At 48.5% G+C, this 21,830-nt stretch overlaps 1 protein-coding gene across 1 annotated transcript; it reads right to left on the reverse strand.

Moving 5' to 3' along the window:
* Window positions 1-718: 718 nt before the first annotated feature.
* LOC122390797 lies at window positions 719-20,966 on the reverse strand. Its single transcript, XM_043384107.1, has 8 exons — window positions 20,959-20,966; window positions 20,393-20,595; window positions 15,975-16,169; window positions 15,327-15,584; window positions 3,179-3,334; window positions 2,530-2,743; window positions 1,919-2,043; window positions 719-1,300 (listed from the first exon to the last, which is right to left on the reverse strand). Exons 1-8 carry the CDS (start codon window positions 20,964-20,966, stop codon window positions 1,233-1,235), a joined length of 1,227 nt encoding a protein of 408 aa, XP_043240042.1. The 3' UTR covers window positions 719-1,232.
* Between the last annotated feature and the right edge of the window lie 864 nt (window positions 20,967-21,830).

Genomic DNA, 21,830 nt, shown 5'->3' on the forward strand with positions numbered 1-21,830 from the left:
ACCGGCAAATATTAACTTTTGGGTTTTGTTTCCAAAATGGATGAGAAATGAGTACGATGATTATGCCAATCTAAGGTGCGGAGTCTCGCGCGTCTTGCTGTTACGATTTCCGAGTGATCGATTGCATAGTACCTATTCGCCTTATTCTCGGTTTTGTCGAAAAAAGAATACCTACCACGCAGTTTGCAGAGGGCTGTACCTATGTTACTTGAGAAAAAATCCCGCTTTTGCTGTCCCACTAGCCCGTCCTACGTCACAGAGAAGGTATGACGTCATCAGGGGACCAGCTGAACCTACCTCCCTGGTGTTGGAGCCCCCAGTATCTCCCGGCTACACCAAAACACGCACTGTCGGTGTTTGTGACGTCACACATACACCCGGTCCCGGTGTAAAGGCCTAGCTACACTATGCGTTTTCTTCGTGCGTTTTTGCGTGTTTGCGTGTTTTGCGTGATATCGTTCTAGAAAAAACAACGATATTACGTTTTTGTGATGTTTTTCACCTTAAATTTTAGTTACATAAGAGTTATATTAGCTTTTGTATATAGCCAAAGTAAAAATTATATTGTTTATAACTTTTTTCCTAGAACGATATTACGCAAAACACGCAAACCTGCAAAAACGCACGCCGAAAACGCATAGTGTAGCCAGGCCTTTACGGCGTCTCCAAAGTCGCTGACGGACTACCGCCGACAACACACCGCGGCAGAGACGGACACCGTGATTAACAGCCGTGTATTTCACACTCGGTCGTGACTCACCACCAAACAGAGTCACTGTGAGTCACGACTCAGCTAAACAACGGCAGTACACGTGACGTCACGATCACAAAGGCTCTCCGATCGCTGGACGGAAATCCGGGCCGTGGAATTGTCTCGATTAGTGAACAAGCTGGTCATATAACGCAGAACTATCAACGTAAGCTACATGTGTGCTCTAGATAACCCGGACCGGGGACCTACAATAGCGACACAAAACACCGCGCTAGAACGTACAAAACCACAAACCTCTGTGTTGGAATGTGTCACATAACCACTATCTATGGTATGCCCTTTCCGTGGGGTTTTCTGGTCTCAATGCAGCGGTAAAATGGCCGTGTTTCAGGCTAGGCGGGACGACTCAAAGTGTGTCGCTGCAGACAGGAGACGGTGCTGCCATCTGTTGCCGGAATGTGACACCACCACCTGTCGGCGACAGCTGTGGGCTGTCGGCGAGGCGCGGCCAGATGGGGGTTTAGTTGAAGTACCGCACGTAGACGTTATAGCCTTCGGGCGGCTCCCTAAACTCTCTCCCTACAGCCCCTGAAAGGAGAGCAGGTCAGGTTACACACAACGTCGGATAGTGACGTCATAGACAACCAGTTCAGACTGATGACGTGACGTCACCTTGAGAGGCAGTCACTGTCAATGAGCCGTTAGTGACATCATAAACAGCTAATGCAGAATGATGTGACGTCACTCACATAAACCATGGTACCATGCTGGCTGATTACGCAAATGCTAAACCAATCCGAACAAATGCATTTAAAGTATATTGAACCGCTCGTCAGTGACGTCACAAAGAGCTAGCCCATGCTGATGGTGTGACGTCACTTAGAGAGATGCACTGACAATATACTGATATGCACCGCAAGTAAGAAACGTCATACCTCCAGACTAATGTCTGATAAGACATCGTGTCATATGTGTGGCATGTGTAACGTCATACTGGTGCTAATGACGTCTAGTGCTAGTGACGTCTAGTGCTATTGACGTCTAGTGCTATTGACGTCTAGTACTAGTGACGTCTAGTATTAGTGATCTGTATTGCTAGTGACGTCTCCTGTTAGTGATATCTAGTGTCTAGTGCTGGTGCTAGTGTCCAAGAGGCCGGTGGCGCCGTGTCGGCTGGTGTGGGCGGTCAGAGACGCTGTCACTTACTGGGGACGTAGAGACCGATGGTACGGCCCAGGTATGTCTTCAGCAGGGCGGTCAGGACGGCCTGGCAGTTTACTGCTGAGGAGGTTAGGCACAGTTCCTCCAGTTTCCTGCAGGTCACTGCCATCCTGTAACAGAACAGAACAGAACAGGTCAGCCTGCGAGACACAGTGACACACAGTGGCACCAGCGGTCAGCTTCACACTTTATGGCACGTTGACACTGACAATAGTCAAATAAGACCATAGGAGTCATTTGTGGATCGACATCGTACGACCCACACAGGAGAACGGAGATGTGAATGTCGCTAGATGAAATGTCCAGACTGGGATAGTGCGACTCGCAAATGGTCAATGTACGTATGTATGTATGTATTATGTATGTATGTATGTATGTTTGTATGTATTTATGTATATATGTATGTATTCATATATGTATGTATGTATTCATGCATGTATGTATGTATGTATTCATGCATATATATATGTATGTATGTATTCATGCATGTATGTATGTATGTATGTATGTATGTATGTATATATGTATGTATGTATGTATGTATGTATGTATGTATGTATGTATGTATGTCTGACTCGGTTTACACACCGACTGACCTGCTGACCGCTGCCACCTCTGACTCGGTCAGGGCAGGGATGTCCGTGAGGGGCCGCGGGTCTGTGAGATACAGGACCTCCAACCCAGAGCAGCCGTGGAGGGCGGCCAGCGTGGTTTCCAAAGTGGCGCCGACCACGCCAAGTTTGACCCACTTCAAGCTGGTGAATGAAGCCAGAAGACGTGCCAGTGCTCCCGGTGTCACGGACGGTGACTCTGTTGAACACACAGACACACATACATACAAACATATGTACACGGTGGCTCAGGTACAAATATCAAAAAGTAAAACAAAGCACGCACGGAAAAAAACGGTAGCAGTGACTTTGGTGAAATATGATAAGAAGTTGATCGAAATCCGTACAGCCATTAGATACATGTGCATGTACGGTCATGTATAAGATAAAGTGAACGATCACAGGTAGGTGACGAACACAGACATAAAGCGAGTAACGGTAATTCTCTAATATTAATGTTGTTAGTTGTATTGTCTCTCAACAAGACCTGACATACAGTTGCTTAGGTATAAAATGTAAATGTGAGAGTTACATATTACTACATATAACATTCAAGACACTCCATAGAACTAGGGATCATGCCCTGACGTGGTGTGTCTTCAATGGACTGTCTGTCCGTGCTGCCGCTGCTCACCAAGTATGACCAGATGGGTAACTTGGTAATCGGGTTGTCGGTTCGACAGAACGCTCAGCTGGTCCAGCAGTTTGTCGGTTGCTAGCTGTACTCCGACACTCAGTTTACTATAAAAATATTCATAGAAGCTCACTGGTGACCGAGTCATTCCCGACCCTGTGGAGAGAAACATGAACACAGAGGAATCAGTATCCAACAGGAACAGAGCGAGTGTCCAACGCAGCAACAACCAGTAGGTATCCAACAAGGTAACAGAGACAGCATCCAACACTGGTATAAAGTCAGTATCCAATACAGGAGCAGCCAGAACCCAACATACTCTTTTATAATACGAGGGGGTACCCAAAAGTAACGGGAATCGTTCTCTGTAGGCCAAGCCAGTGGTAGCTCGGCATTGCCCTGCTAGGGGCAAACCAGTCTGGCCCCTGGGACTTAGTCTGCACCGTGAGGTGACGAAATAAAGAGGCGCGGCCGCGTGGCGCACGTATTTATTGAAGCACTCCCGCCCGATCCGTCGTTTTTTATGCATAGCGGAACTGAGCAACAACGCGCATCTGTGAAATTTTGTTTCCAGCTGGGGAAGTCCGCGACTGAAACGGTTCCAATGCTTCAAGTAGCATACAAATATGCTGCCGTGAGCAAGACGCGGGTTTATGAATTATTTTCGCACTTCAAAAGTAGTCAAATGTTATCCCAAAAGCGCCAAAAAAAAGCTTGCCAAGTGAAGTCAAATGTCAAGACAATGCTGATTTGTTTTTTCGATGCAAAGGGAAGTGTGCTAAAGGAAATTGTTCCTCCCTGGTCAAACTGCCAATCAGACGTTTTACTTGGACGTTCTGCGGCGTGTGTGAAACACGGTGAGACGAAAACTCCCCGACAGGTGGCGAAGCGGGGAGTGGTGATTTCATCGCGACAGTGTGTCAGCGCACACCGCCTTGAGTGTCAGACAATTTTGGACACAAAATGCATGACCCCACGGATCCACCCTCCCTATTCACCGGATTTGGCACCCTGTGACCTTTTCCTGGTCCCCAGAATGAAAAAGACCTCAAGGGAAACCATTTCGACGACTTTGATAAGGTAAAAGCAAAAACGACGATGGCTCTGCAAGGCATCACCTTGCAAGAGCTCCAGAGCTGCTTTGAGAGCTGGAAAACGCGTCTGCATAGGTGCATTGTCTCGCAGGGAGAGTACTTTAAGAATGACATAAGTGACGATGTGTAGGGATCAGTGAATAAATAGATATGAAACAATTCCCGTTTCTTTTGGGTACCCCCTCGTATCTGTTTGGCTTCATAAAAAAAGGTTAGTTATCTGTTGGCTACACAAAGCATGTTACGGCATATGCACTGCAGTCTGAGCTGTTATGTATACTAGCAAACAGAAAAATGTTCTAACAGCGCTGGAATTCAGAGCCTGGAGACCTGGAGCTGCGTATTTGGAATTTCCGACCTCGACGAGCGTCTGTGGTAGAAAACCACCACTTTGGTAGGGGAAACTACTGCTGTCTGCTACAATTTGCACTGCATGTCAAGCTATTGTAGCGACATCTATGCATATACATTTCCGACCTCGACGAAAATCTCGCGGCGCTTCGCGCCGACCCGCACCGCCCATTCATACTGGAGACCAAATTAGATTATGAGTTCAGAGTTGTGACAAATACCTAAAGCAACCACCACGTATGATATACATTAACAGTTAACTATCAGATTGACGGCATGTGTCAACAATTATACCCTGATAGAAGACCGGAGGCTCTGGTTAACCGTGTAAAAATGAATACTTCAGACGCGTACCGCGTAGGAATTCAGCCCAGTATCGTTGAACAGATAATGCATCGGCCTGAAAAAGTACGGTAACGATAACTAATTTTGGGTTTTTAGTCGGCCGATCCGTCCCCCCTGTCGAAAATCTGTGGCGACGCCCCTGGCACGTAGGACAAAAGTACGTATCGCAAATGTTCGTACAGTATGTACGCATGGACAAAGCTACGTCAAGGACAAAAGTACGCATGGCAAAAGTACGTACAGTATAAAGCACGAATGGATAAAAGTACGTCAAGGACAAAAGTACGCATCGAAGAAGTACGTATAAGTGCATTATTAAGTACCTACGCATGGACAAAAGTACGTCAAGGACAAAAGCACACATCGTAAAAGTGCGTACAGCATAAAGTACGTATGGACAAGAGGTTACCATATGGCTGCCATATGGCTCGTTTGTGATTGTCAGAGCTCCGTGTTTATGGGCTAGGTTTGCTAGAAGTCGGGACGATCTGTGACTGAGGATTGCGCGTAAGTGTTGAGAGAGTCGCGCATTTATCGGCTGATACCGCTTTTTGTACGCTCAAAGACTTACTGATAGTTTTCCGAGTGCAATTGCTGACCGTCGAGGTGCGCCAGTTTCGTCGCGTGATCTGTTGATCAGCTGACGAGACGGAGGGGTCACGTCAGACTGTGGCGACGGTGGAGCCATCTCTGTTGGAGTGCTGGCACTTCAAGTATCTACTGGAGACGAGCAGGAGCGGATATAGGTGAAATGGGCCGAAACAAGCGGAAAAATAACAGCCCTCTGCAGAGGGATGAGAGCAAAAGCCGACGAACAGCCGATGAGAATGTCGATGACGTGGATGCTGATGGCTGCAGCCAAGGTGGCCAAGAGGATCAAATAGCCGAACTGAAGGAGTTCATTCGGAACGAAAACGCCCGCAGCAACAAAAGCCTGGCGCAGGAAATTCGGCGGTGCAATGAGGAGAGGTTGACGGCAATAGAAACCTCGCTGAGCTTTGCAATGGCCGCAAATGAAACCATGGCAAAGCGCCTGGTGGAAGTGGAGCAGAGAGCGCAGCGAGCTGAAGAGAACCTGGCTCACTGTGCACGGCGACTGTGTCTGGTCGAGGAGCAGCTCGATGATGTGCAACAAAGAGAGCTGCAGGACTGGCTCATTTTTAGCGGCCCAGCAATTCCACGCCGGTCGCAATCCGGCAGAAATGAGGACTCATCGCTCCTGTACGCTATCATCCATCAGCACATGGGCTACGAAATGGACGTGGCACAGCTGAGGGAGGTGTATCGTGACGAGAGACAGATTCGTGTGCGCTTCTCAGCCGTGGGTGCCGGTTCCGACCGTTATCACATGGTCAGAAACAAAACGAAGCTGAGAGGAACCGGACTCTATATACGAGAGAGACTGACACCGTTCCGGCAGAAACTCTTCAATGAGCTGATGCGGTTTAAGATGGCTCGGCAAATCAGCACCGTCTTCACACGAGACGGCACCGTCTTTGCAGTTGTCGGACGGCGAGACCAGCCTCGCCCGGTGCGCACCGAAGCTGCTATGGAGCGGCTGATCCGGCAGCTGATGGACATCGAGTTGGACGATCGCCAGCAGATGGCAGACCAGGACAGCCGGCGGGCTCGAGCCATCGAGCCTGAGGAGGCGTCCCGGAGCGGGACGACACCTGCGCGACAGGAGGGGCCGGCGCTGGCCACCGGAGGAGACACCGAGAGGTCAGCGGAGCGGCACACGGAGCAGCACCGTCCCGTTCCGGCCGGCGACCGAGTGGGTGCCGAGAGCGAGGAGCCTCGTCAGTCGGTGGGGGACGGTGTGATGGCGGTCGAGGAGGCTGCTGCTGAGCTGCCGCCGGCGGACTCGCCGCCGCCTGCCGGCTCCGGCTCCGGCTCCGGGGGAGCCTGGACGGGTCGGCGGCGGGCGCCGTCTGTCGGTGAACCGCAGCGGGCGCCGTCAAATGGTGAGCCACGACGGGCGCCGCCTGGCGGTGAGCTGCGGGCGCCGCCTGGCGGCCGGAGCGGAGGCTGTGATGGCTGTCCGTCAGCCGCGGCAGAGCGAGCGCCTGTGGTAGGAGAGGATGGTCGACTGCAGGCGTTGGCACCCTCCAAGGTACGTCAGCGCTTTCGAGGTGACTTGCGCCAGTTCGTGACAGTCCACAGTAAGTCTGATTAGATGCTGTCTATGGGTACCGCTACTGTAAAAGTGTCAGTTCGGCGGTACGTTGATTGGGTAATGCTTGCAAGTTTTGAGTTCATTTGGCCAATATTTCTGTCTTGGCTTGCAAGTTGTGCGCAAGTTGTATGGCACATAGGTATGCGTAGCAGGCGTACAGTGTATTTTGTAGTATACCTCGGATATTTTCTTCACTCAGTAGCTAGTCTTTTTACCTACCTTCTGCTCGATTTCAGTTTTTTGCTAGTCAAATGTGAGCGAGATGATACGTGGGCTGAGCGGAGAGTGTTTTGTCAACAATTTGTCGGGTCTGGTCTATACCGAAATCGAGCTAATGCATTGACATGGCACTCGATTCGAAAGTGCTTAAGTACGACGCATGCTACCATGCATGTCGTGGGTATACGCTGTGTTGCAGAAACGGGCGCTTCGTGCATTCCTGCATTGGTAGCTTGTGTTGTCCGATAAAAAACAATGACTAAAGTAAGAATATGTTCGATGAACGTGCGTGGCCTTGGTAGCTGGAAAAAACGTAAAGATGTGTTTGAAAAGCTGAGAAGTAGCGATGCACATATTTTTCTGCTACAGGACATCCACTGTCCCGAGGGGAGGGAAATGATTTTTCGGAATAGCTGGGGGACTGATGTTCTCCTCGCACCTTTCACTGCAAATGCTAGGGGTGTGGCAATTTTGACAAACAGGATAGATATAAAGTTTAGCGACACATTGATAGACAAGGAAGGAAACTTCATAATAACGCATGCAAAAATTGAACAATCTTTTAGTCTTGTGATTGCCAGCATTTATGCGCCGAATCGTGATTCGCCTGAGTTTTTCCGACCAATTGAAGAGTATTTGGACCAATTAGAATGCGATACTCCAATAGTGCTAGGTGGGGATTGGAATTTAGTTCTTGAATATGAGCTAGATTGTTATAATTATAGGAGACTTAATAACGTGAGAGCTCAGCGTAGAGTAATAGATATGGTAAAAAAATATGGCCTTATTGATGTATTTCGAGAGAGATGGCCAGTATTGAAGAGGTATACATGGCGGGTAAAAAATCCGTCCTTGAAACAAGCCAGACTGGACTTCTTTCTGGTTTCTCCTTCAATAAATGAAAGAATTGTCGGTTGTGATGTAAAACCAGGATATAGGACCGATCACTCGATGATAGAACTAGAGATGGTCTTAATGGATCAGGAAAAAGGGCGTGGTTTATATAAATTTAATGTATCGCTTCTGAAGGACAAGGATTACGTCACAATGGTGAAGCGTACCATTATGAACTCAGTAAAGCAATATGCGTTGCCAGTTTATGATCGCGAATATTTGGAGACTTCGATCGGAAAAGACGAGTTACTGAATGTGTCGTACTGCATTAGCGATACATTACTTTACGAAACAATACTTTTGAATATACGCACAGAAACTATTACCTATGGCATTAATAAGAAAAAGAAAATGCGGCTTGAAGAACGGAAACTTCTGGCAGAAATTAGCAAACTAGAAACAAAATGCAGTGAACAGCCAACGAATTTGCTTGTGGAAGAGCTTAGCAAAAAACTAGACGAACTAGAAGAGGTGCGTAAGCCTATAATTGACGGCTTGATTATCAGATCGAGAGCAAAGTGGTATGAAGCGGCAGAAAAGTCCAGTAAATACTTTCTCAATTTAGAGAAGAGAAACTACACGAGTAAGATCATTCCAGCCCTAAAAAGTGAGGACGGTACTGACATAACAGATCAAAATGTAATTTTAAGGGAGCTTGAAAGACACTTCACGGACGTGTTTAGCAATCATGATACGGCTGAGGATGTGAACGATTTTGTTGGTAATTTGGAGCTGCCAAAAGTAACCGAATGGGAGGCAGCCGAACTAGGTAAGCAAATTTCTCTAGACGAGATAAATAATGTGCTGAAGAAAATGAAACATAACAAATCACCAGGAAGTGATGGATTTCCGCCAGAGTTTTTCAAATATTTTTGGTTGGAATTGAGATATTTTGTTTTCCGAATGGTCAGAGAGTGCTTTGAAAAAAGTGTCTGCCAAGCACACTAAGAGACGGCATAATTACGCTGTTGCCAAAAGGGAACAAGCCAAGGGACATGATAAGCTCGTACAGACCAATTACACTGTTGAACACATCCTATAAAGTAATATCTGGTGTAATAGCAAATAGGTTAAAACAGATCATTCCCAAGTTGATAAGTTCAAGCCAAACAGGGTTTATAAAGGGTAGATTTATTGGAGAGAACACAAGGTTAATGTCAGATGTAGTGGCGTATCTCAAGCAAAATAGGCAAACCGCACTATTTATTAGTTTAGATATCGAGGGTGCTTTTAACCCGCGCCCTGGTGGGGTCTGTTTATAACGCGACCTGGTGGGGGGGGGCTATTTTTTGCCCCCCCCCCCCCTCGTATCTCCGAAACTACTTGACGGATCCTCAAAATTCAAACGGCGTTCGAAAGGCCTGTCAAATTTGTCGAGGGAAACCAAATTTCATTGACCTCGGGGTCACCGATGACGTCACAGGTCAGGTCAAAGATGACATGTTTCACCGTTCACGGGTCATCTAGGGAATGCGCTATAACACCGAAGAAAACGCATTTTGTCGAGAATCAGCGATAGGGCGTCAGTTGCCTAGTACATATGTTGCTATAAGAGGTCACTGACAATACCAGGTCAGGTCACAGGTCAGGTCACCAAGGGTCAGAGCCCAGAGGTCAGGTCACATGAACCTAACATTAGGTACTAAGGTTGTGCGATGCATGTTTTATGGCCAATTTTTCATTTCCAACTCAATGGTGTTGGTTATAAGACTATCAGGTACGGCTTAGGTCACTTTCTGGTGAAGGTCAGGTCAAGGTCAGGTCAAGAAAGGTCAAATTTTAAAGTTGATAGTTTTGCATAAAATGGGTATTGATTCGATGCAGCTCGTCACGGGGAGTCTAATGGTGGTCTTTGTTTTGCGCTACGGGGTCTAGAATTGCTAAAAATTGAGTTTGAAAATTTGACGTCATCAATTTTGAACAGTTTTTTCGCTATAACTTCGCCAAGAAATGAGGTATCAATCTCAAATTTGGTATGTGGATAGAAGGCGGTAAGGACTATCATATATATTCCGGTTTTTGCGAAATTCCAAAAAAAAATTTGGATTTTTCGGTTATTATATTCAAAAAATCTATTTTTTGATTTTTGGGGGTCAAAATCCAAAAATTTAAAAAATCCGAGATAGCAGTTTTGTAGCCCTGTCAATTTTACATCTTTTATGTCTTTATCGTTTTTCTGTATTTGCAAAGCTATAGGCCTGACAGCTCTTCCCGCGAAACCCTTTTTTTGGTCGAAAACGGCAGAACATGACGTCACTCTGACGTCATTTCCAGCCAACCTATCATAGCCTTTGGAAAAATTTTTGGTCACGATGTGTAAAATTGATGTCCGAGAGGGTACTGAAAGTTTGGTGGCGATCGGCGCAGCGGTTCTGGAGATATATCGAAAAGTCTGGAGGGGGGGGGCAAAAAATAGCCCCCCCCCACCAGGGCGCGGGTTAACTCGGTTAGTTGGAAATTTATTAAGGCTATATTGAAAAATCAGAAATTTCCTGAGCAGATGCTCTCATGGTTTGAAATTCTATATGAAGGCTCGTTAGCAAGAATATTATATAACGGACATTTGTCTGGGCCAATTCCGCTGTTCAGATCCTGTAGGCAAGGCGACCCATTAAGTTGTTATCTGTTTCTTTTAGTAATGGAATGCCTTTCAAAAATGATACAAAATAACCCACAAATAAAAGGTATCACAATTAGTGACTTTGTATGCAAGGTATCGAGTTATTGTGATGATACACTCTGTATGCTCGATGGGTCAGTGAATAGTTGTAGGGCTCTGTTTAACGATCTTGGAGTGTTCGCAAAGTTTTCTGGGTTAGCTCCTAATATTGCGAAGACGCAAGCGATGTGGGTAGGTGCAAATACGGAAACAAAAGAGTCGATCTGTCATGATTTACAAATACAGTGGGTCAAACGAATGAAAGTACTTGGCATAGTTTTCGAAAACGATGATGAAGCAATGGGCGAGAATAATTTTGAATTAAAATATGCTGAAATGCAGGCAGCAATAAAAATGTGGAGCAACAGATATTTAACGGTATATGGAAAAATAACGGTAATAAAATCCCTACTTTTGCCCAAATTTACGCACTTGTTTGCCGCATTAAGAACACCAAGCGCAGACTTTGTTAAAAAAAATGAACACCGCACTCTTTAATTTTCTTTGGGGCGGAAAACGGGATAAAGTTAGTCGAAAAAGTGTTTATAGGAACACATTCATGGGAGGCTTAGGAATGCCAGACATTTCTAGCTATGTGACGGCTCTGAAATTGGCATGGGCAAGGAGGGAAATTACATCAACACATATGTGGGCGAAATTGTTTGTGGTTTTGGTAAGCAAAGGGGTATTCCTCTGGGACAGAAACGAACAGTCTCTGAAACAGGTGGCACAGGAAATAACAAGTGTTTTTTGGAAGGAGGTAATTTTAGCATATGGTAGGTTTATGAAAGCATACGAAGTAACTGATGTAGTGGATATCAGCTGCTGCAATATTTGGTATTCAGATCATACTAAGTTTAAAAAACGAGAAATTCGGGCATGGCGTGAGAAAGGTCTTACGACATTAAATGATCTGCTTGATCAGGATGGAGCATTGATGAATTTTGCACAACTTAAGAACACATTTGGTCTAACAGGAATCCAACTCGACTATATTGGGCTGAAGCGCAGCTTGCCGAGTCAGTGGTTGCAGGCGGACAAGGTTAAGCTTCCCGCGCCTGTGATTCATCCAGCGGTAGCTTTCATTTTGTCGCGTGAAAGAGGGTCCAAATACTTATATTCTGTTATTGTGAATGACCAGCTAAAGGATCATAAACATAAATGGGAAAACTCATGGGCTGAGCGATACGGTGGAGATATTTGCTGGCATGACGTATATAGAAACATTTTTGAGGCAACTTTATCTTCTTCTTATAGGGCATTGCATTACAAAATTGTTACCCGTATCCATGCCACAAATACATTGCTTCATAGGATAGGTATCGCAGACAGCGACGAATGTGTAAATTGCCATGATGCTCGAGATACATTAGCACATAAGTACTGGCAATGTCCAATGGTACGTAGTTTTTGGGATGATATTAAATTATGGCTTCTCGAGAGCAATATCATTACAAATGGAGATCAACTTTCTGAACTGAATGTGCTTCTTGGGACTGCAAATAACAACCTTACCAATCACGTAATTATATGTACCAAGGAGATTATTAGACGGGGTAAGGGATTGCACTTACAACATTTGCTTCAGTGCCTTAAAAGAGACAACGTAACTGAACATTACATTGCAAACATAAACGGAACAGTGGACCTGTACCAGAAAAAGTGGGAACATTTTCCGAGTGACATATAGTGACATAAAAAAGTGAAAAAAGGGTTAGTGGAAAACGATGTGCGCGAAACAAGCCCCCGCCCCTATGACCCATCCGGGCCAACCCGGGACTGGCCCCTCCTGTGAGGGGCCGGTCGGCCGGCCGGGCGTACGGAGCGCCGACCTAGACGGGTCGACGCTTCGCTCGCCCGGTCGGGTTGGTTAGGGGGCACCGCCCGGGGTTGCTTGCCGGGCGGTGCGGGCGGGGGTTCCATGACAACTGAACCAGTGACAACTGAACCAGGACAACTGAACCAGGGACAACTGAACCAGTGACAGCTGAACCAGTGACAGCTGAACCAGGGACAACTGAACCAGTGACAACTGAACCAGTGACAACTGAACCACGGACAACTGAACCAGTGACAACTGAACCAGTGACAACTGAACCAGGGACAACTGAACCAGTGACAACTGAACCAGTGACAACTGAACCAGTGGACAACTGAACCAGTGGACAACTTAACCAGTGGACAACTGAACCAGTAGACAACTGAACCAGTGACAAGTGAACCAGTGACAACTGAACCAGTGACAAGTGAACCAGTGACAACTGAACCAGTGACAACTGAACCAGTGACAACTGAACCAGTATGACAACTGAACCAGTGACAACTGAACCAGTGACAACTGAACCACTAACCAGTAGCCCAGCAAGCAATTTTACTCCGGGCCTAAGCAGGCTGAAGTGCGGCTTGCCCGATATTTTTAGTCCCGGGCTAAAGTCGGCTAGCGCTTGGACTAAACTCGGCAAGCGCTTGGGCTAAAGACTAAAGTCGGCGTATGACACAAAAACGCCGACTAAAGCCAATGCTCTGCCGGAGGTATATGCCCTCTCGGCGAGCTCAGGACAGCCGTTGTTAAGCCCTAGTTGTGCGACGTTTGGCGTAAGCCCGATGTAAGCCCGAGCAGTGAATCCATTTATATACCGGAGATTCCTCTGGGCTGGGCCCAGGCGGGCTGGACTCTGCCAAGCCGGCCAAGCCCACGTTGCGTACCCTGTCTGTCCCGAGTTAGGCCATCAAAGTGAATATTATTTATACGTTGCTAACTATTTGGGCGTCCCAAGTGGGCGTAACGGTTACCACACCAGTTCGCGACCACCAGGCTCTGTCAGCCCTGTCAGCCGTCGTACGGCTCTCGGACGGACACTAATAGATCGGACACAGATCAATTGGCAGACCGGCAGATTGGCACAGACCGTCCGTCCAGCCACGCGCTACCTTATACCTATACAGCGCAGGCCGCAGTACGACATTAGTTGTTTCTGGTTCAGTTGTCCACTGGTTCAGTCGTCCACTAGTTCAGTCGCCATACTGGTCCAGTTGTCACTGGTTCAGTTGTCCACTGGTTCAGTTGTCCACTGGTTCAGTTGTCCACTGGTCCAGTTATCACTGGTTCAGTTGTCCACTGGTTCAGTTGTCACTGGTTCAGTTGTCACTGGTTCAGTTGTCACTGGTTCAGTTGTCACTGGTTCAGTTGTCACTGGTTCAGTTGTCACTGGTTCAGTTGTCACTGGTTCAGTTGTCACTGGTTCAGTTGTCACTGGTTCAGTTGTCATACTGGTTCAGTTGTCACTGGTTCAGTTGTCACTGGTTCAGTTGTCGCTGGTTCAGTTGTCACTGGTTCAGTTGTCACTGGTTCAGTTGTCACTGGTTCAGTTGTCTACTGGTTCAGTTGTCTACTGGTTCAGTTGTCCACTGGTTCAGTTGTCCACTGGTTCGGTTGTCACTGGTTCAGTTGTCCCTGGTTCAGTTGTCACTGGTTCAGTTGTCACTGGTTCAGTTGTCGCTGGTTCAGTTGTCACTGGTTCAGTTGTCGCTGGTTCAGTTGTCACTGGCTCAGTTGTCACTGGTTCAGTTGTCCCTGGTTCAGTTTTACTGGTTCAGTTGTCCCTGGTTCAGTTGTCACTGGTTCAGTTGTCTGCCTACCGCGGGCGGGGGCTGGCGGCCCGCCTGGAGCGCCGGGGAGGCAGCCATCAGATCTCCCCGGCTGGGGAAGCATCCCCCCAGCTCTCCCCAGGGCCGTGGACGGCACCGTCCCGGCCTGGCCAGGCGGGCTGCCGATGGTGAGCACAATGTTTCATGCTTATTTTTGCCGGTGTTTTTATGTGTACTATGTAAATAAAACTGTGGAAAAAAAGTACGTATGGACAAGAGCACGTCAAGGGCAAAAGAACGTATCGCAAAAGTACGTCGAGTATAAAGTACGTATGGAATAAGTACCTACGTCAAGGACAGAAGTAGGCGTATCGCAGAAGTAGGTACGTACTACGTACAGTACAAAGTACCTACGTATACCTAGACAAAAGTACGTCAAAGACGAAAATACGCATCGAAAAAGTACGTAAATTATTAAGTACGTATATCGCTAAGGTACGTAGTACGTACCCTTGCTGACTTGCATAGATGTCGCAATCGGTCGCAACTTCAGCGAGACATGCAGTGCGAACGGTAGCAGACAGCAGTAGTTTCCCCTACCAAAGTGGTGGTTTTCTACCACAGACGCCCGTCGAGGTCGGAATTTCCAAATACGCCCTGGAGCTAGGACATCCTTATAGACCCATAGAAACAAAGAAACAGGAAATGAATTATCACTACAAAGTCAGGAAGACTGTAAACGGCTTAGTGCAGCGGCCCGCAGCAGCGGTGTCTGTTCCAGCACGAATCACGATGTAATCTGGTACTGCACGGCACTCTCACCAGTGATTTCCAGTGTCTTCAGCGACTTGGGCAGCAGTCGCAGCCACTCGCCGGTGCTGTCCACGGGTGGGCTCACATAGAGCCGCCCCAGAGCCTCCAGCGGCTCCAGCAGCGCCTCCAGCTGGCAGTCACCGATGCCGGCTGGAAGTGTCAGCTCACGCAGACTGGAGGCGTTGGCACGCGCCAGCCGGCGCAAGGCAGAGACTCTCAGCTTGAACCCGCGCAGGTCGGCTGTCTGGAGGGCGTGGCAACTGTCCGCTGGAATACAGCACCATTGCTAGTGAACTAGTGATCATATGGACAGGTCATAGGATACATGGAATACAACAACACTATGCGTAAAGTAATAATCACATGGACATTGGACAGGTCACGTGATAATTAGTCATCAGAGGCCTCTTGCACCAAACTACCTAGCTAGGTAAAATTGAAAAACCGGTTTCAGAATAAGCTAATCTAATGGTGGTAAATTTGTTTGCAATAGCCCAATACATAATCCTACATGTGCTTGCTCAATTTTGCACGCAAATTGTTACATTTGAGACTTGGACTGAGTGTACGATGCAAAATAATCCAAGCATTGGTGCAAGAGGATTTTGGTGCAAGAGGCCTCAGAGCATGTAAAGTGTGTTCCATTACAGGACTTACCGACCAGTCGGATGTCTGTGTATGTCTCAGCGATCGGCGCCTTCAGCGAGGTCATATCCGGCTGGTCCTTTACCCTTACCACCAGCTGCAGACTTGTCATTGTTGGAGTGCTAAACCCCCGAGCTGACCGGTCGGCGATCTCCCGCCGACAGTCGTCGAGGATGCCGTCGACGGCGGATCGCCAGCTCCGACAGACTGTCGGCACCGACGGAAAATAAATGAGAAAATGGGCATGGGCCACCGTCCAGCATCAGCGTCGGTGGTGACTTTAACCCTCGCATGTGTAGGGGGGGTCGGATGGACCCCCCCCCATGGTTTTTCGCGAATAACTCGCGTAAAAAGCGGCCGATCGCGACGAAACTTTCAGTACCCTCTCATTGATCAATTTTACACCTACCCTGAAAATTTCATGACCCTGACCCAAATGACCTTTGACCTGTGACCATAGGCGGCGGAACGATTTGAGACAAGGGGGGGCACCATGGCTCAAGGAGCCAAACCTAGGGTACCCCCAAATCCTGTTTTCTCATCGGATTTAGGCCACTTATTTTTCGTCACAGCCCTGACACGATGATTTTTTTTTTTGATTTTTTTTTTACTAAACGAAAATGGCAGTTCACCCCCGTATGCAGGGGTGTAATTGTATATCTCTTTGTGGGGGCATATGCCACAATCCTGAATTATGTATGCCCACACAATGATGAAAATGCACCCACAAGTCTTTTACAAGGCTGCAAGCGTCCTTTCGAGAGCACGGTGCCCTTCGCATGCTCTAACGGCGTCCTCCTGACCGTCTCGCGTTCATGGATAATATAGCGTTTTTAATCACTCGGCGCCCTTCTGGGAGAATAGCGCACTTTTGACAGCACCGCGCCATTCTCATGGTCTAACGGCGCCCTCCTGACCGTCTCGCGTCCTTAGGTCTCTGTTCACCGTGCATCCCTCGACTGTTCGGCGCCCTTCTGGCCTCTCAGCGCCCCTGAACCACATATAGCGTTTTCAATCACTCGGCACCCTTTTACGAGAATGGCGCCCTTTTCATGATCTCAAGGCGCCCTCGTAACCATCTGGCGCCCCCACGTCCCCACCAACGTAGCACTACTGACTGTGCGGCGCCCTTCTGGCCTCTTAGCGCCCCTGGACCACATAGCGTTTTCAATCACTCGGCGCCCTCCTAAGAGAATGGCGCCCTTTTCATCGTCTCACGGCGCCCTCGTAAGTCGTAACCGTCTGGTGCCTCCACATTTGGTGCCCCTCCTACTGGATGGCGCCCCTCTACAGCTTTTTACGTCCTTCCGGTCAGTTTCCACTTTTAACCCGCGCACCGACGGGGGGGGGCGGATATCCGCCCCCCCCCTGAGGTTTTTCGCGGATAGCGGGAAAACCGCGGCGCGTAGCGCCGCAAAATTTGGTATGACTATTCTCTCATCAATTTTACACATGGTGTGCAAGTTTGAACCTCCTACTATTTAAGGTCAGGTCACCAGGTCACTTTGAATGACCCAACCTCAAGTCACTTTTTTGCAACTTTGTCACCGTGCCAGAGCTACAGTAGATGTCGGAGGAAAGTCGCAGGATGTTATAAGGTCATTAGTAGCTACAATTTGTATATCTCGGAATTTTGATGTCGGTGACCTAAGGTCAGGTCAATTTCGCGACCTCCCCATTATAAGTCAATGGGGGAAAAATCAACTCCCTGTTTTTACCACTAAAACGGGTCGGAATGGCCCCATATACCATACATGACTTCACATACGATCAACCTTCACTACCTTGAGGTCTGTTTTGCTGTTGGGCAGCTGTAAGGTCATGTGACGTCATCAAAGGTCACCAAAGGTTTTTTGCCAATAACTCCTTACAGGAACAAGATACAGCCGCGCGGATGGTCTCATTGTGTTCAGCTCGCCAAGACGCATCGAATGATATACATGATGACCTCGAGGTCACGTGACCTGAGGTCAACCTTTGACCTTGACCTTTCGAGGTCAACATATATATCATTCGATGCGGATTGACGAGAGGATCACGATGATGCCCTTAGTTTGTTCCTATCTTGACTACTTCGAAAGTTATTCGAGAAAAACCCTCTCCGTATCTAGCGCCGCCATTTTGACTTTTTCGACCCCTGTGACGTCATCTTTGACCTGACCTGAAAATGACCTTAGTAAAAATTGTAGACCTTGTCCGTGCGTATCCGATGCCGTTTACCGCTTGTCGCTATCTTGCTTCGTTCTCGAGATCTCAGGGGGGGGGGCGGTCATCCGCCCCCCCCCCCGTCGGTACTAAGTTGGCGCAGACCCCCGTCGGTGCGCGGGTTAAGCGTGTATTTGCTTAGTCAGACACGTCACTTGAAGCGCCATTCGGCTAGCAATGTTATCAAATTCGGTGTTAATTTAGGCTCCCACATAAAGAATATCTATCGCGCCCCAAAACGGCCTGGCGCCGGGCGCCCCTACAGCTGGGCACCCACAATCATTTTAGGAAAATTACACCCCTGCCCGTATGTGTGGTTAACTTTAAAGTTTAAGCTGATCCTCAAGTACCTATGTGTTTGTCTCTTCCTTATTCTCGTTTGATAAATTCCATTAATCCTACATGTAACAAATTACCAAGAAGCCATCGTAGTACTAATCAGTGGCGAATCCCAGGGTGGAGGTCACATGGGTCATGACTTAGGGCCTGGGGTCACCACATGCCTGCCAGGAGCACCACAGGTCTGACAGCCGACAGGGGCACCACAGGCCCGCCAGGGGTACCACAGGCCTAGCAGGGGCACCACGGGCCTGTCAGTGGCACCACAGGCCTGTCAGGAGCACCATTGGCCTAGCAAAAGCACTACAGGTCTTCCAGGGGCACCACAGACCTGCCAGGGGCACCAGAGGCCTGCCAGGGGCACTATCGGCTTCGCAGGGGAACCACCGGCCTCGCAACGGCACCATGGGCCTGTCAAGGGCACCACAAGCCTGTCGTTGGCAATTTAGGATTGTCAGAGGCACCACAAACCTGTCAAGGGCACCTGCGTTCTAACAGGGACACCACAAACCTGCCAAGGCCCAGGGACACCACAGGCCTAGCAAGGACACCACAGGCCTGTCAGGGGCACCACGGGCCTGTCAGGGCCCATGGGCACCTAAGTCATGTCAGGGCCCACCGTGGGCTTGTCAGGGGGCAGGGTAGGTAGGTACCACAGTCTTTCCAGGGGCATCAGCGGCCTAGCAGGGGCACCAGTCATCACATGACTAACCAAAAATAAAGAAAATAAAAAAACGGAAAATAGGGCACCACCAAAATTAAGTGGCCGAAATCCGTTGAGGTTTTAATTTTGGGCATAGGTAGGGACACCACTTCGATTCATGGCCCTCCCCTTGGAGTTTTCCCCGAATCTGCCCCTGGTACTAATACATCAAATTTAAGGGGGGGCACCTTGCTATTGGTGCCCCCCTTGCAGAATTCAAGGGGGGCACGGTGCCCCGGTGCCCCCCCCCTTTCCGCCGCCTATGCCTGTGACCTCTTTTCCGAGACCATGTTTGGCCGGAATCGCGATTCCGCGTATTTCGGCTCGCATTAGCCGCGCGTTTGCAAGCTTTTCGTGGTTTCAAACGTTCAAACATGTGATTTGATGTTGCTCCCATGCATTAGAATGGGTGTCAAGGTCATCTGAAGGTCAGGTCAGGTCATTGACCTTTGGTGACCTCGGGTGACCTCGGTTCACTTTTTCGAGTTTTACATGTTTCTAGGCTAGTTTTTGGAGCTGAATTCGAATTTAGCAACCATTTGAACATTTACGAAGTAGTTTTGGTGCCTTCTTAACATGTTACGAAGCTGTCAGAGGCGGTTGACACGTACTACGAATACCCGTCACAACCCCTACTGGTTGACCTGACCTGACCTGACCCGACCTGGTCTAAATGCTTAAAGACATCATCTGTGATCAAAACTAACACGACATTCGTGATCAGCACCCCGAAAAACCGCTTAGCCGCCACACTTTACGACTTTCTAATAGGTCCCGATTTTCCCGACTTTGGGTCATTGACCTGACCTGGAAGGTCAACCAATGACCTAGGACCTTAAAATTGGATATCATCGGCTTCCTCTCGTCACGGGCAACACGCTCGTTTTTTCCGCGAAGCTCTAGCTCGATCAGGGGCCAAACGGCAAGGGGGGGGGTCCAACCGACCCCCCCCCCCCCCTACACATTAGAAGCTGGCAAACGCCGCACACATGCGAGGGTTAAAAAGAGTATTTATTTCTAGACCAGAGCATATCGGCTGATGGGACTTCTCCAGCCATTGGATCCATGAGTATAATACATCCGCGTGACTACATCTCCAATGTCTGAGGATGAACAGACGACACGTCGGCTGGTATCGTCTTTTAAAACACGAGCTCGGCGGTCGCCGTGTCGAGAGCCTTACCTCGCCTGGCGCGGAACATCTCCCTGCAGTCCATTCTGCTCAGCACCGCCTTCAGCGCGTCCAGATTAATGTTTATTTCACTGAAATCGGTTTTGTTCAGGTCGCCGCCCGTCGGCGCCTCCTCGGTTGTGACGTCATCAGACTTGATGACGTCACTCTTGCTGGGAGCGTCGTCCGTTGGGGTGGTGACGTCCTTACCGTCACTGGAGGAGGAGATGACATCAATATGACGTCAGATGACTTCTGATGGAACCCTACATCCCTCTTACCCATACATGTAAATACATCCATATAGGCCAGCCCTACAAAGCTCCAGAGTCAGAAACTACTTCTTTCAATCAGGTCCCAGGACCAACAATGCCAGCCACTAGCATGTACCGCTTCACCCAGTGTGACCCCTTCTGCCTCTTGAGTCTCACTGCCTCCCACTCTCAATCCAGCTGCATTTACCCCCCCCCCCGCCCCCACAGTCTTTGGGGGATCTCTCACCCCTTGCTATTTCCCACCCTTTGCTATCTCTTACCCGTTGCTATTTCTTACCCGTGCTATTTCTTACCCATCCTGACGGATGCATGTCTCCTCTTGCTGAAGGCTGCTTGTCTCTTCTTGCTGCTGGCTGCTTGTCTCTTCTTGGAGGGTGCTTGTCTCTTTTTGCTGAAGGCTTCTTGTCTCTTCTTGCCGCTGGCTGCTTGTATCCTGTTCTTGAATGTTGCAAGTAGCCTTAACCAGAGGGTCGCATTTCTCCTCGGTTGGGCAGATCTTCTGCTCCAGCCTACCGATGGCCTTCCACAGGTCTTTCTCTATGGTTTGTCGAGCTGAGCGCTCTTCAATCAGCGCCTGCCGGAATCTGGCCATCTCCTCTTGAAGTTGCTGTATCTCCATCTCTGAAACAGGTACACAGTTGTTCTGATGATCTGCTATCATATAGGATCTGGCCAAGTTAGCCAGGGTTAAACCACGTCCGTATTGCCGTTTCGCCAGCCACTAACGTAGAGTGGGAAGGGAAGGGGGTCCGGTGGACCTTCCAGTCCCTGATCAAGCTAGAGCTTCGCGAAAAAAAACGAGCTTGATGCTCGTGACGAGAGAAAGACGATGTTAAGATCCTAGGTCATCGGTTGACCTTTAAAGTCAGGTCAATGACCCAATGGTCGTAAAAATCAACTTGTGATATAGGTACTACGTCTTTGGTTGACCTTTCAGGTCGGGTTTGATGACCCGACAGTCGTGAAAATCGAGGCATGCTAGATAATTCTGGTGAGGTCTTACGAGTTTTCAGGGCCCTGACTTTGAGTTTCATACAAGATTTCATCAGCGAAGATGTTCTTATGCGTTTCGGGTGGGTTAGGTCAGGTCAGGTCAGGTCAGGTCAGGTCAACTAGTAAGCGTCCCAACGGCTATTCATGGTAGGTATATACCTACATATGGTAGGTGTCAGCCA

Source organism: Amphibalanus amphitrite, unplaced genomic scaffold (assembly GCF_019059575.1).
Source record: "Amphibalanus amphitrite isolate SeventyFive unplaced genomic scaffold, NRLGWU_Aamphi_draft 000409F_arrow, whole genome shotgun sequence".
Taxonomy (NCBI): Eukaryota; Metazoa; Arthropoda; class Thecostraca; order Balanomorpha; family Balanidae; genus Amphibalanus; species Amphibalanus amphitrite.